At 52.6% G+C, this 11,951-nt stretch overlaps 1 protein-coding gene across 1 annotated transcript; it reads left to right on the top strand.

The window, feature by feature from the left end:
- Nucleotides 1-1,128: 1,128 nt before the first annotated feature.
- On the top strand, nt 1,129-7,254 carry dact2 (dishevelled-binding antagonist of beta-catenin 2). The gene is made up of 4 exons (XM_061227589.1): nt 1,129-1,419; nt 3,161-3,293; nt 4,048-4,359; nt 5,435-7,254. The coding sequence occupies exons 1-4, from the start codon at nt 1,150-1,152 to the stop codon at nt 7,252-7,254; spliced, it is 2,535 nt and encodes an 844-aa protein (XP_061083573.1). The 5' UTR covers nt 1,129-1,149.
- Nucleotides 7,255-11,951: the final 4,697 nt, after the last annotated feature.

Here is an 11,951-nt window from a genome sequence, read left to right as displayed (position 1 = left end):
ATTTTTTTTGTTTGTTTGTTTTTTAAAAAGGGGTAGGTTACCTATGTTAGGCTATCCCCGAGAGGTTGCAGATGTCAGCGGACTTCTGAAGTTATATAGGCACCTCTTACGCACACTGCATTTTATTGTCTTTTCTAATTTCATGATCGAGCTGTGCGATGTTGGATGCATTTATGCAACGAGTCTGTACGAGGTGCTTTCTGCCCGTTAACACCTCGTGGCGGGGTCTTTCAGGATAATGAGGTGCAAAGCAAATGATATGGATGACAAATGGTCACGAGGCCATTAAGGGGGCAGCTCTTTATTTTGCATAGCGGGCTCGACGTTTTAAACATTAGTGCCAAATTGTCACCTGTCTTTTCTGAAGATGACGTTGACTGCGAGTGATTTACGAGGCTTGTTTAGGCATGTCAGTATGTATGCATAAAGTCGGGGTGCGGTCAATCCTTACATTGTCTTATTTAGACTTAATAGTATTTATATTACAAGACAAAAGTATTGGGAATAAGGTGTGACAATTTGCCATTTGACGTATTGAGCAGTACCTAACTGAAAAACAAGTTGAGAGGCTCTACTTGAGGGGAAAATAATGTCTCATTACAATACTAAAACAGTTAAGAAACTTTTTTTGCAGTGCTGTTTGTATAACTAAAGTTGAAAAGTACACTACAGTGTCGCAGAAAAGTCTATTCTACCCCTGCCAGTAGCCCAGGATGCGTAACCTATAAAATTCAACAAATACAAACAGGCTTCTACGTGTAAGCAAATGTATCACCGGAGAGGAATATTTAAGTTTTAATATATTTAAAATAAAACAAAACTTGATCAGAAGTGTCCCCCACAAGTACAACAATATGTGGAACTCCTCAACCAATGAAAAGGGAGCAGATTGGGTTAGTGAGGACGCGTGGGCGGGGCCTAAACACCCTCTGTGCTGAGCAGGTAATGCTGGCCGACAATGCAGGGAATCTCACATCACAATCTGCAGCCACGGAAACGGACGGACTACTGAAAGCGACGTTTTTGCGCTGACAGCTTTGCCATTAGACCAAGTGATTATAGCGAAGGCGAGCCACGGCTGTAGCGGGTCTTTCACGTCTTGACCACCAAGCTTCGTTTCATGGACATGTCCGCACGCGTCCCGTTATAATGATGAGCAAAAAGATATCTGGATCGGGGTTGTTGAACGCTGCTGCGGGGATCGACCGTGGACGGGTTGGGGAGAGGTTACGTGCGGCGTTGGCTGGACTGGAGGAGTTGCACTTCCTCAAGGAGAAACAGCGCAATATGGTGTTCTGGGCTCTGCGAATGGACCGAGAGGAAACTCTGTCTTCTAACGACCCAAGCGCGGAGAGTCCAGAAGTTGAGACGGAAGAGCAGCGACTGGAGGCGACCCTGACAGCCCTGAAACAGCAGCTGGTAAGGGTCAATCACGATTATCGGGAAAGTTAGTTCAATTGTGCGATGTTTTAAAATTGCCTCCCCTATAGATACAGATGGAATTAAATGGCACGTGACTCGCTTAATAGCAACTAATGGCCATAGCATTTACGCACAACCCAAATATGTCTGACCCTGAGTCGAAACATGACCTTTCACGGCTGTTCAGCGGGTTGAACTATCCTTGAGCTTTTGAGAGAGGGTTTCTCCTTCACTGGGACAATCGAACAACAAAGCCATGGCATTATTGCTGCATTATCGAGATCATGACGACCTACGAGGCCGTGCATAACCGTGCAACAGTTGACCGGAGGTTGAGATCAAAGCGCTCGTGAGCGAGCGCTGCGGGGGGTAACGTGTCATAAATCAAGGTTCATTTCAGGACCGCGAGAGAAGAGGGGGTGCGGTATCTCCGATCATTAACTCGCTTTTAAAGGAGTGGAAACATAAGTTATACGGCTGCGGAGTTGGGATTCCAGAGGACAAAGTTAGAATGGATTTTGTTTTCTGCTTGCAATAGCCAGAAGGAACCCGATATGTGTACGACCTGAGAGTCGTTTAGAGGGTAGAGTACCACGAAATGACGGACACGTTTACATAACAATCCTGATGTAGATGGCCTCAAACGACGTGAATAATGCAGGGGCGTATGCAAGGTGAAACGATCTCCTCATGCCATTTGTATTCTCAGACGAGGTACTATTTTTAAAGAATTAGCGACCCATTTAAGACTTAATTAGACCTATTTTTTTTAATTGAAGTACTTTTTTTAAGTTACTCAAGTGGACATGTTTAGCAATTTTATCAACGCACCAGAGTTGGTACTACACTTGCCTTGCTTTCAGAAGTCTGTTTCAAGGCTCCTAGACCAGTGGTCTTGATTTGTGTCACTGAGTACAAAGCTAAAAATCTATTGCCCCCTCCCCCCATGGCCGGGGCAGATAATGAGGGTGAGATGGAGTAATGGCAGAGAGTATTACTGAGCTTAGCTGTTTAAACAAACGTGAGTTTCAGTTGCCCCCTCTGCCCCTCTCCTGAGGTTATACAATGGTCAGCTTATTCTCCGCGGGGGGGGAAATGAGTTATCCACCAGGAAAACTCCCATCTCCTTCTTGTCCTCTCCCTGTTAATGGTCAACCAGCTCTTTGTTTCCCGGGCGTCGTATAACCTCGGTCATCCTTGGGCATGTAGCGTGGAGGACCCCCCCCCCCCCCCCCCCCCCCCCCCGGTCTGGACCTCTTCCTGGGTGTGGTGTTTTGTATGGTGGCCCGGTTGGACATCAGTGCCTTGGGCTTTTCTGGATTAAGAAATGACAATTGCCTGTTTCTAGGGCACAACTAATCTTTGGGGATTAATTGTCTGGTGGGAGATTCCTTAAAGTGGGTGTGTTTGTATGAAGGGGGGCGGGGGGGGGGGGGGAGAGACAAGTCAATTTTTCATTAATTTCTTTTCACAAGGGAAAGCATTTAAAAGTACATTTGCTTCTCCTGTTATTGAAGTTACGGTTACATACACACACACACACACACACACATGCAGACACACACACACACACACACACACCCACAGTGAAGGTGGTGCTGAGGGACATGGCTCCCCGGAATAGTCCCTGAACAGAAACCACAATGCCTCTTGGCTAGCGTTGGTGTTGCCTAACCGGCGTAATTGATTGCGGTCGGTCTGAACTCACCGCGTGTGCGTGCGTGCGTTTGCTTTGCAGTCGCGTCTGCGCAGACAGGACGTGGGGCTGAAGACACACCTGCAGGAGCTGGACCAGCAGATCAGCGAGCTGAAGCTGGACGCGTGCAAGGTCTCCTCCGAGCACCTGGAGGCCGACAGCAGGCCCAGCTCCGGTGAGCGCCCCGCGCAGACTCCCCCGCGCAGACTCCCCCTGCGCAGACTCCCCCCACGCAGACCCCCCCGCGCAGACCCCCCCGCGCAGACCCCCCCGCGCAGACTCCCCCCACGCAGACCCCCCCGCGCAGACCCCCCCGCGCAGACCCCCCCGCGCAGACTCCCCCGCGCAGACCCCCCCGCGCAGACCCCCCCGCGCAGACCCCCCCGCGCAGACTCCCCCCGCGCAGACTCCCCGCGCCACGTCTGCCCATTTCCCACCCGCACACCCGCACAGACACACGCCGGCTTTGCCATTCACCAGCACACGGTGCGCACCTGACGTTCGCTACGTTCGCCGCAAACGGTTACCGTCGAAACGATTTGAAGTGAACATTCCATTTAGTTAACCACGATTACACGCCTGTTTAATAGCAATTGATGCGACTTAAGAACTAATGTTACATTGATTTAATGAGTATTATAACTACTACAGCAGTAATTGCTGTCGGTGGCCATTTTTGTTTGCCGCACGCTACTGTTAGCTAATATTTGCCCTCTGCAATGCATGTCTGTCACACCCACACTGACACACCAACTCCTCTATGCTTTAAATAACTTGCACACAAGTACCGTGCTGCTCTCACGCCTCGACTCAGACACACAGGCCTTCCCTCTCCTGCCCTCGGCACCACCGCAGAGCCGCGTGTGAGCGCTGTGTCTGACCGCGCGCTGTGTCTGACCGCGCGCTGTGTCTCTCCCCCCCCCCCGCAGGCTTCTACGACCTGAGCGACGGCGGATCGGGGTCGCTGTCCAACTCCTGCACCTCCGTGTACAGCGAGTGCCTGTCCTCCTCCCAAACCAGCCTGCTGCTCTGCGCGCCCTGCCTGCCCGGCCCCGGCCCCGGCCCCGGCCCCTACCCGCCCCGGGCCCCGGGGCCCCCCGAGGCCTCCCGCCGGCGCTCGGCCGACGAGAGCTCCGCCCAGGGGGAGGGCGTGCGCACGGGGGGCGTGCGCCTGGGCAGCGCCTGGATCCGCGCCGGGGCCTCCGGGGCCGACCGCGCCCGGCAGAGACCCGTCTCCACAGGTGGGCCCCAGTCCCCGCGCGGACACGCCAGGAAGCGCTTCCACTGAATCTATCCGTATTTACATCCATACTCCAGCCAAGTAATCCATAGTTCACATTATTACATTATTATTATTATTATTATTATTATTATTATTATAATTACAGTCGAAGTTGAAATTGTACTTACCTCTAGGGTCTTTCAGCGAACTTATCCCTGGTTATGGGTATGCACTTTGTTGTACGTCGCTCTGGATAAGAGCGTCTGCCAAATGCCAATAATGTAATGTAATGTACATTACATTACATTACATTAATGGCATTAATGGCAGACGCTCTTATCCAGAGCGACGTACGGCATAGTGCGCAGTGCATACCCATAACCAGGGATAAGTGCGCTGAAAGACCCTAGAGGGAAGTACAATTTCTACTGCTAACAGTGCAACAAAGATAAGAGCTATTGCCTATATTTATATATTCACTATTTTAGATTTTTATATTTAATTAAGCTTTGCTGGTTTTTCATATCCATGTAATATTGTAGCTGTTGTTATTGTTAAATATTTGTCTTGTATTCAATTGCTACCTATAGTTTTGGTCCATAATACAGTAAGTTGCCAGACCGTGACAGTGTACTGTGCTGCTGAGGGTTTTGGCCTGTGCCTGAGATTGGGTATTGCCTACTGGAGTCACGCCGTGGAGAACAGACGCTGTCAGATACAGTGTGTTGGTGTTGATGTGAGACTGGCCACTCCATCCTATAGTTGCAGGATATTTGCTCTCTTCAGTACATGTATCCAAAGGTTAAAAAAACCCTCTGTTGCAGAGATTAGCATCTCTAGTCAAATGATCGTCTTTTGGAATGTCTGCTCGGGAGACTGATTTGCATAGATTGCATTTCACGGCATTGTCCGTTTATAGAGCTGTATGATTGGACGACTGAAGTAATTCCGTTTCATAACCTTGCTCGAGGGTGCGATGGCACTGCCAACCTGGCAATTTTTATTCTCCCGTGAGATGATCCAGTGAGATAAATTTTAGCCTTTATACTGCGCTGTTTTATTGATCCGTATACGTGTGCGATCGTGTTTTCCAGGAGACCTGGAGAGGATGATGAACGGCACGAGGACTTCCCCTGGCCACAGTCAGAGAGGCCCCACCGTCGACCCCAAATACCACAGTAACCTGGTGTCCCGGAGCGGTGCGGAGGTGTACCGGTACCCCAGTCCCCTCCACGCCGTCGCCCTCCAGAGCCCCATCTTCTCTCTGAGTGTGGACGGGGCCCCGGCCGCCGCCCAAACCCCGGGAGGGGCCCCAGGGGCCGGAGAGTCCCCGCAGACGACGGGCGACGGGTCGGAGAACAGGCCGGGCGTCTACATCAACAAGCTCCTGCAGCGAAGCGTCAGCAGGACCAGCCTCCTGGGCGACGGGGGGAGAGACAGGGCCCAGCCCCCCGCCCGGACTCACACGGAAGTCCCTGCTGCGATCACCGGGGTCCCAGGACTCACTGGCGGCCCAGCACTTAGGCCTCAAGACCCGAGCCTACACCAACGGCAGGTGGAGATGGGGAGAGAGCTCCCCCCTGAGTCCGGGAGGACCCCAGCGGCCTTCCGCTGCGGGCAGGACCCGGTGAACCGCGTTGGCCCCGCCTCCGTCCCAAATCACCCCCAGGAAGGGCCCTGCCCCTGCCGCTGCTACCCAGCGGCCCCCAGTGAACCGAAGCCCCGGGACGCCGTCCTGACCTCTGACCCCAGCGGCTGTGTGCAGGCGGAGGAGCGGAAGAGCAGCCGTGCGGATCTCAGCAGCCGGGAGCAGCCTCGGGGAGCGGCGCTGACCCGGAAGCCGTCGGATAAAAGGCCCCGCATCGCCCGCAGCGCCAGCAAGGAGGAGGGCAGGGGTCAGGACAGGCCGCCCGCGGGCGGGGCCCAGCCCGAGTTCGTGCACGCCCAGTTCGTCCCGGCCGGGGCGCAGCGGGTGAGGGTGAAGCAGGCGGACCGGAAGACGAAGGCCGTGCGGCTGAGGAAGAGGAGCAGCGAGAAGCCGCGGCCGTCGACGCAGCATCTGGCGCACGTCGAGGTGGGGAGGGACCCCGGGGACCGAGGCCCGAGGCACCCGGGGCCGGCCAGGGCTTCCCGAAAACTCGCCCACAGCCGGGGCGAGGGCAGCGGCCGGTCCTGCTCCGAGACCAGCCTGTGTGGCCCCGCCTTCCCCCGCCACCACCCCTCCCAGCCGGACCCGGCGCTCCGGTCCGGGAAGGCCCACCGGCCGCACGCCCAGGAGGTCTCGCTGGCCGAGCTGGCCAGGAGGAAGCAGGTGACCCGGAAGTGGTCCGTGGCGGAGGTGGCGTGTCAGCGGGCGCAGGAAGTGTCGACCCAGGCGGCCATGCGCCGGTCAGGAGCCGTCCCGCGCAGCGTGAGCGTCCGGCCCACGTCGGGGCAGTGGGTGGGGCACCCCTACCCGGCCTCCTCCTCCTCGTACCTCGCCGGCTTCGGGTCCCGGTACCCGGCGGCCCCGTTCCCGGCCGGCCGGTCCCGCCGGCCCCCGCCGAGCGAGTCGGAGTACTCGGCCGACTGCGCCTCGCTCTTCCACTCCACCATCGCCGAGAGCAGCGAGGGGGAGCTCAGCGACTTCACCGCCAACCGCTTCGGCGACAGCGAGTCCAGCGACTCCCGCTCCGACTCCGACAGCAGCCTGTCCCCGGGCGAGGAGGAGGAGGAGGAGGAGGAGGAGGGAGGCGGGGAGGAGGGAGGGGGCCTGGTGTGGGCCGAGGCCGCGCTGGGGCCCACGGCCGCCGGGGTGACCCTCCACCCCTCCCGCAGCGAGCCCCCGGCCTGCCGGATCAAGGCCTCCCGAGCACTAAAGAAGAAGATCCGCCATTTTGAGCCGGCCGCTCTGAAAGTGATGACTCTGGTGTAAATGGTGAATGGTTGTATAGTATTGTATATAGCGCCTTTATCCAAAGCGCTGTACAATTGGTGCTTCTCATTCACCCATTCATACACACGCTCACGGCGATTGGATACCATGCAAGGCACCGACCAGCTCGTCAGGAGCATTTGGGGGTTAGGTGTCTTGCTCAGGGACACTTCGACACAGCCCGGGCGGGGGATCGAACCGGCCACCCTCCCGACTTTCCAGACGACTGCTCTTACTGCCTGAGCCATGTCGCCCCATTTGTAGATCAGAGGCATGACTGGAACGATTACGCAGTATACCCCACTCAATGTTTCTGCCTCAATGCAAACTGCCCCGCTGGGACAATAACTTTTAATTCCTTGATTTGCTGATTTAACAATTGATTCTCTGACTGAACTTTTCTGTGGCTGTTCATCACAGTGATGTAAATATGAATGCACCCGGTTCAGCTGTCAGACATAACCATGAACTCTTATCTAGAACATTTTTACGTGGCCTTTATCCCTCTTAAGTTTTTGATATTGAATATGAGAACGTGCTTTCTGTTTTTCCTCCACACTGTATGAGCTTCTTTTTTTTTGTACATTGATTTTTTTGCCTCTGAATCGTATTCTGGGTTTGTTAATAAAGTCCTATTTAATGTTAAAATCCTGCAGCAATTTGTTTGTGTTTTTTTAATTTATTTTTTATTCTGCTAATCTCGCTATACATCAAACTCAGGTGATCAGGAAATCAGACCTTCATGCCTTATCTTTAAGAGGTCCTTTACAGAGCCGCAGGGCATACAGAGCTCGGAAGAAATCCTCCCCTTTGTTTATGCGCTTTTTACGATGCTTGCGTTCCCAGTCTCGCCAGGGTTTATGGCCGAGAGTCAGAGAGTCATAGACTATTAACTCCGTGACCGAGCTGGTCTTGGATTGCAATTCTCAAGAGTTGTGTCTCGGACAACAAAGCGGACTCCACGGTAAAATGTAATTAACATGGATGCCAAGGTTAGCTCGGATTTTCTTTAAAAGTTCTTCTAACGGATTTAATAGTCGGCCCTGAGGGTTTAGGAGAAATTACTGGGTAGATATGAGGCACCTTCATCTGAAGGATCTCATGGAAGATTTAACAGCAGGCCCTGGACAGGGAATCTGTAAATCTCATTTTTAAAATGTACCCTGGTGTCTTTCCATTAAAATACCTTAAGTTTTAGACATGGGAGTGTGGAGGGGGGGGGGGTGGGGGTGGGGGGGTGGGTTCTGCACGTAGCGTAGTTCAGTTATAGGCTTTACAACCTACACCCCCCCCCCCCTCTCCTCCCCCACCTGCTTCCCTCTCTCCAAGGTATAATCTTTACTGTCTCCTGCCAGGTAGGAATGCGATGGCTATTGACCTTTCGTTTGCTTTAATCTCAGTCTGACTCCTGTGAACCCGCAGCGGTCTGACTCCTGTGAACCTGTCGTAGTCTGACTCCTGTGAACCTACAGTAGTCTGCTGCCCCCAGGACAGAGGAGGACGTAGGCTTTCCTCCCTTCCTCTAATCTCAGCCAGCCATCAGGAGGTTTTACATCCTAAAATGCAAAAATAACTCTTGCGCTTGTGGCGGCCCTATGAGAGAGCTACTTGAGAGAGAACCATGCTGAGTATGGAGCTGGTCTGAACTGGTCAACCGGCTACCAGTTAGCTTGAGTTGTCTTTTTTTCAGTAGGGTATCAAGCAAGACACTCTGTATTTGTACCTTTGTGTGTTTTAAAGTGTGTCCAAGACGGGTTGGAAGTGTTGTCTCGGGAAAGCATCAAGTAAATTATACAGTTCAGAACTGGCACAGTAGCTCCTTCCTTTACCACTGTGAGTGATATCGGTGTGTGTGACTTCATAGGATGTGTTGGTTTAATGTTGATGGTTGTTGGGCAGTGGCCTGTGTCTATGTCTGTTGGGCGTGTATCTTATGACTCAGTCGAAAGTGCGTGCGTATGTTAGTGTGTGCTTGTGTAGTGAGAGAGTGCTTTCAGATTCATTTACAAGGTGATGACAAGCAGAATGTAATGAATTTATTTTGGGTGAAAAATACTCATGTTTGTGACTGGCCTATGAGAGAGCTACTTGAGAGAGCTGACCAATGACATTATAGGGATTATGCTGAAAAGAGTGACCGAGATATGAAATACGGATGATGTCATTCAGCTCAGCAGGATATTGCATCAGCGAGCGCAGGGCCGGTCGGTTAGCTCCGGTCCTGTCTGCATCAGATGACCTCTGACCTCTGACCCGTGACCCCGGCGCTGGAGGGGGTCGGGTGCATTAGCGCCGTTGATAGCGGCTCTGGCGGGGCTGACCTCCTGGGTGCGGGGCTGTCCCACCGCAGGGCAGGTCACGTCCCAGGGCATGTCCCGGGACAATGGGGCCGTCCGGGGGGGATTGCCCCGCGCGTCCTTCACCCCTCTGACAAATCAAATCTGCCCCCTGTCCCGCTCCTGTTTTTCCCTCTCCTTCTGTTTCCTTTTCTCTTGCCTTCTGATGGCTAACTTGTTTGTCTTGTCATTGTTTGTTTCCATGCCCCCAAGGAAATGGGTGTTTTTTTTTCTTTTTTAGCAGGTTTAGAATAATTGGACAAGATCCTCACCGTTTTAAACCCCCTCTGGTCATTTCACACACATACCTTTTTTACGTAAACATGTGTAAAATGCATGTGAAATGGCCAGTTTCTGTTTGAAAGCTGAGTTACTTTTTAGAAAAGTGCTGACGTAAGAGGTTGTCATATGACACAGGCTCTGGGCTCATTCCAAACGCTTCTTTTTCTCATTTTTTTTCTTTTACTTGCTCCTGACCCATAAATCGATCGAGGTCCGCCATCTTTAAGGACATTCCAACCAGTTGAATGCGCCTTCTAGGAACTAGAAGTAGAAGTTAAGAAATCCAGAACTTTTCTTTCCCGTGGGGAAACACAAACACATAAGTATTTCTTTCCTAAAGCGTGACGTTTAAACAATCAACCCGTGGATCCACCTCTCTCCCAACTGCCACGTCTGTAACTGACGTGGCTTCCAACTGACGTTTGAAGGCGCGAGGGCGTTCCATTTGCCCAATTCACATTTTATCCATTTCCTTCTTTTACGTTTGTCTTTTTACTAGCTTCTCCCGATGGGTGAAGCTAAAGGGGGCAAGAAAAGGAGAAAGAAAGGGGAAAAAGAGGAGAAGTAAAAGGGAGTGGACTGAGCCCTCTAGCTCACAGGGCGGAGGACGGGAGACTGGAGCGGGGGAGCGGGAGGGGAGCGATCGTTTCGAGCGCTCCGCAGGGGACGATCAGAGCAGACTGAGGGATTACCCGTGTCATGTAGATTTCATTACACGCTGTACCGTTCCCTGGCTTCAGGGCCAGAGACCCGGCGGTGCTTTATGTTCAGAGCCTCGGGTTCCAGCCCCGCGGGGATCCAGCCATGCCGTTTATGTGCCTTGATCTGTGAAACAGCTGCACGCTGAAATATCATCACCAAGCCGCTATTGTGTGGAGCCTGGCGAATGTGTTTACTGTGTTATGGGGCTGGGGTCTGTAGGCCCTCTTGTTCTGTTATTAAATGTGTGTGTGTGAGTGTGTGAGTGTGTGAGTGTGTGAGTGTGTGAGTGTGTGAGTCTGAGAGTGTGAGAGTGTGAGAGTGTGAGAGTGTGAGAGTGTGAGAGTGTGAGAGTGTGAGAGTGTGAGAGTGTGTGAGTGTGTGAGTGTGTGAGTGTGTGAGTGTGTGAGTGTGTGTGCGTTTGTGTGTGTCAGTCTGGTTTGGTGGGAGATGGCACCTCTACACAGCTGCCCAGATTCAACTGCCTCCCACCACTCTTATCATCTTCCTTCCCTTAATATATGTATGTGTTTAACTTAAGCATTGGATAACTTGAACAGTGAAATGGCCATCACATTTAGTACGGCACCGTTATTGGTGAGAAGCATAGCTGTCCCCTTGACTCGAGGAAGTTGGCCATAATGTTCCACCTGTCTAAAAGGGTACAGGTAAAATTAGCGGATCCACCGCTTGTTCAACGCACTGACCTGCTTTGAGAATTAGCTTCTCTGGCCTTTCTCTCTCTGCCAGCTCACGTACTAAGATGATCACACACACACATACGCTTTCCGAACCCAGTCTACACTCGGAGTCTGCCCTGCTCAATGCAAACCAATGTACAACGTATACAGTTTTGTATATTGCAAGGGATTTGCTTTCTGTCGTAGGCGATTCGGCCGTCACTGTCTCAGACTCTGTCGTGTCGCTGTATTGATTTAAAGGCTTTAGCCCTCAGTCGTGTTGACAAGTAAAAGGGTGGAGGAGGCTAGAATTACGTCCCATTTTGTCACACGCACACACAAGCACACTTGCGCACACACACACAAACACACATAAGTGGTGGAGGTAGAATGGCTGCAGTTACAACTCATCCTGTTGCATGCACACTCTCACAAACACACACGCACATAGACGGACTCACACATGTGCATACATACACAGACTCACGCGCGCACACACACACACACACACACACACACACACACACACACACACACACGTGGAGGACTGGATAGTGTTACGCTCAGTCACCCTCCTGCACATTGGGCAGTGACCTGCAGCCAGGTTCAAATGTAGGGGTGCGGGGCGGGGCGTCCCCAGGTCGAAATCAGACTCCGTGAGGGGGGCGACCCGTCCTGTCACCTTTCAGGGTCCCCCTCC

The sequence above is a fragment of the Conger conger genome, chromosome 18, assembly GCF_963514075.1.
Source record: "Conger conger chromosome 18, fConCon1.1, whole genome shotgun sequence".
NCBI lineage: Eukaryota > Metazoa > Chordata > Actinopteri > Anguilliformes > Congridae > Conger > Conger conger.
This window is presented reverse-complemented; position numbering and strand designations above follow the sequence as displayed.

Bases quoted from the DNA above. Each gene is read 5' to 3' on its own strand.
- dact2 (XM_061227589.1), top strand. From the start codon at position 1,150: ATGATGAGCAAAAAGATATCTGGATCGGGGTTGTTGAACGCTGCTGCG. The intron at 1,420-3,160 runs GTAAGGGTCAAT...TTTGCTTTGCAG, and splicing joins CAGCCCTGAAACAGCAGCTG to TCGCGTCTGCGCAGACAGGA. The intron at 4,360-5,434 runs GTGGGCCCCAGT...CGTGTTTTCCAG, and splicing joins GCAGAGACCCGTCTCCACAG to GAGACCTGGAGAGGATGATG.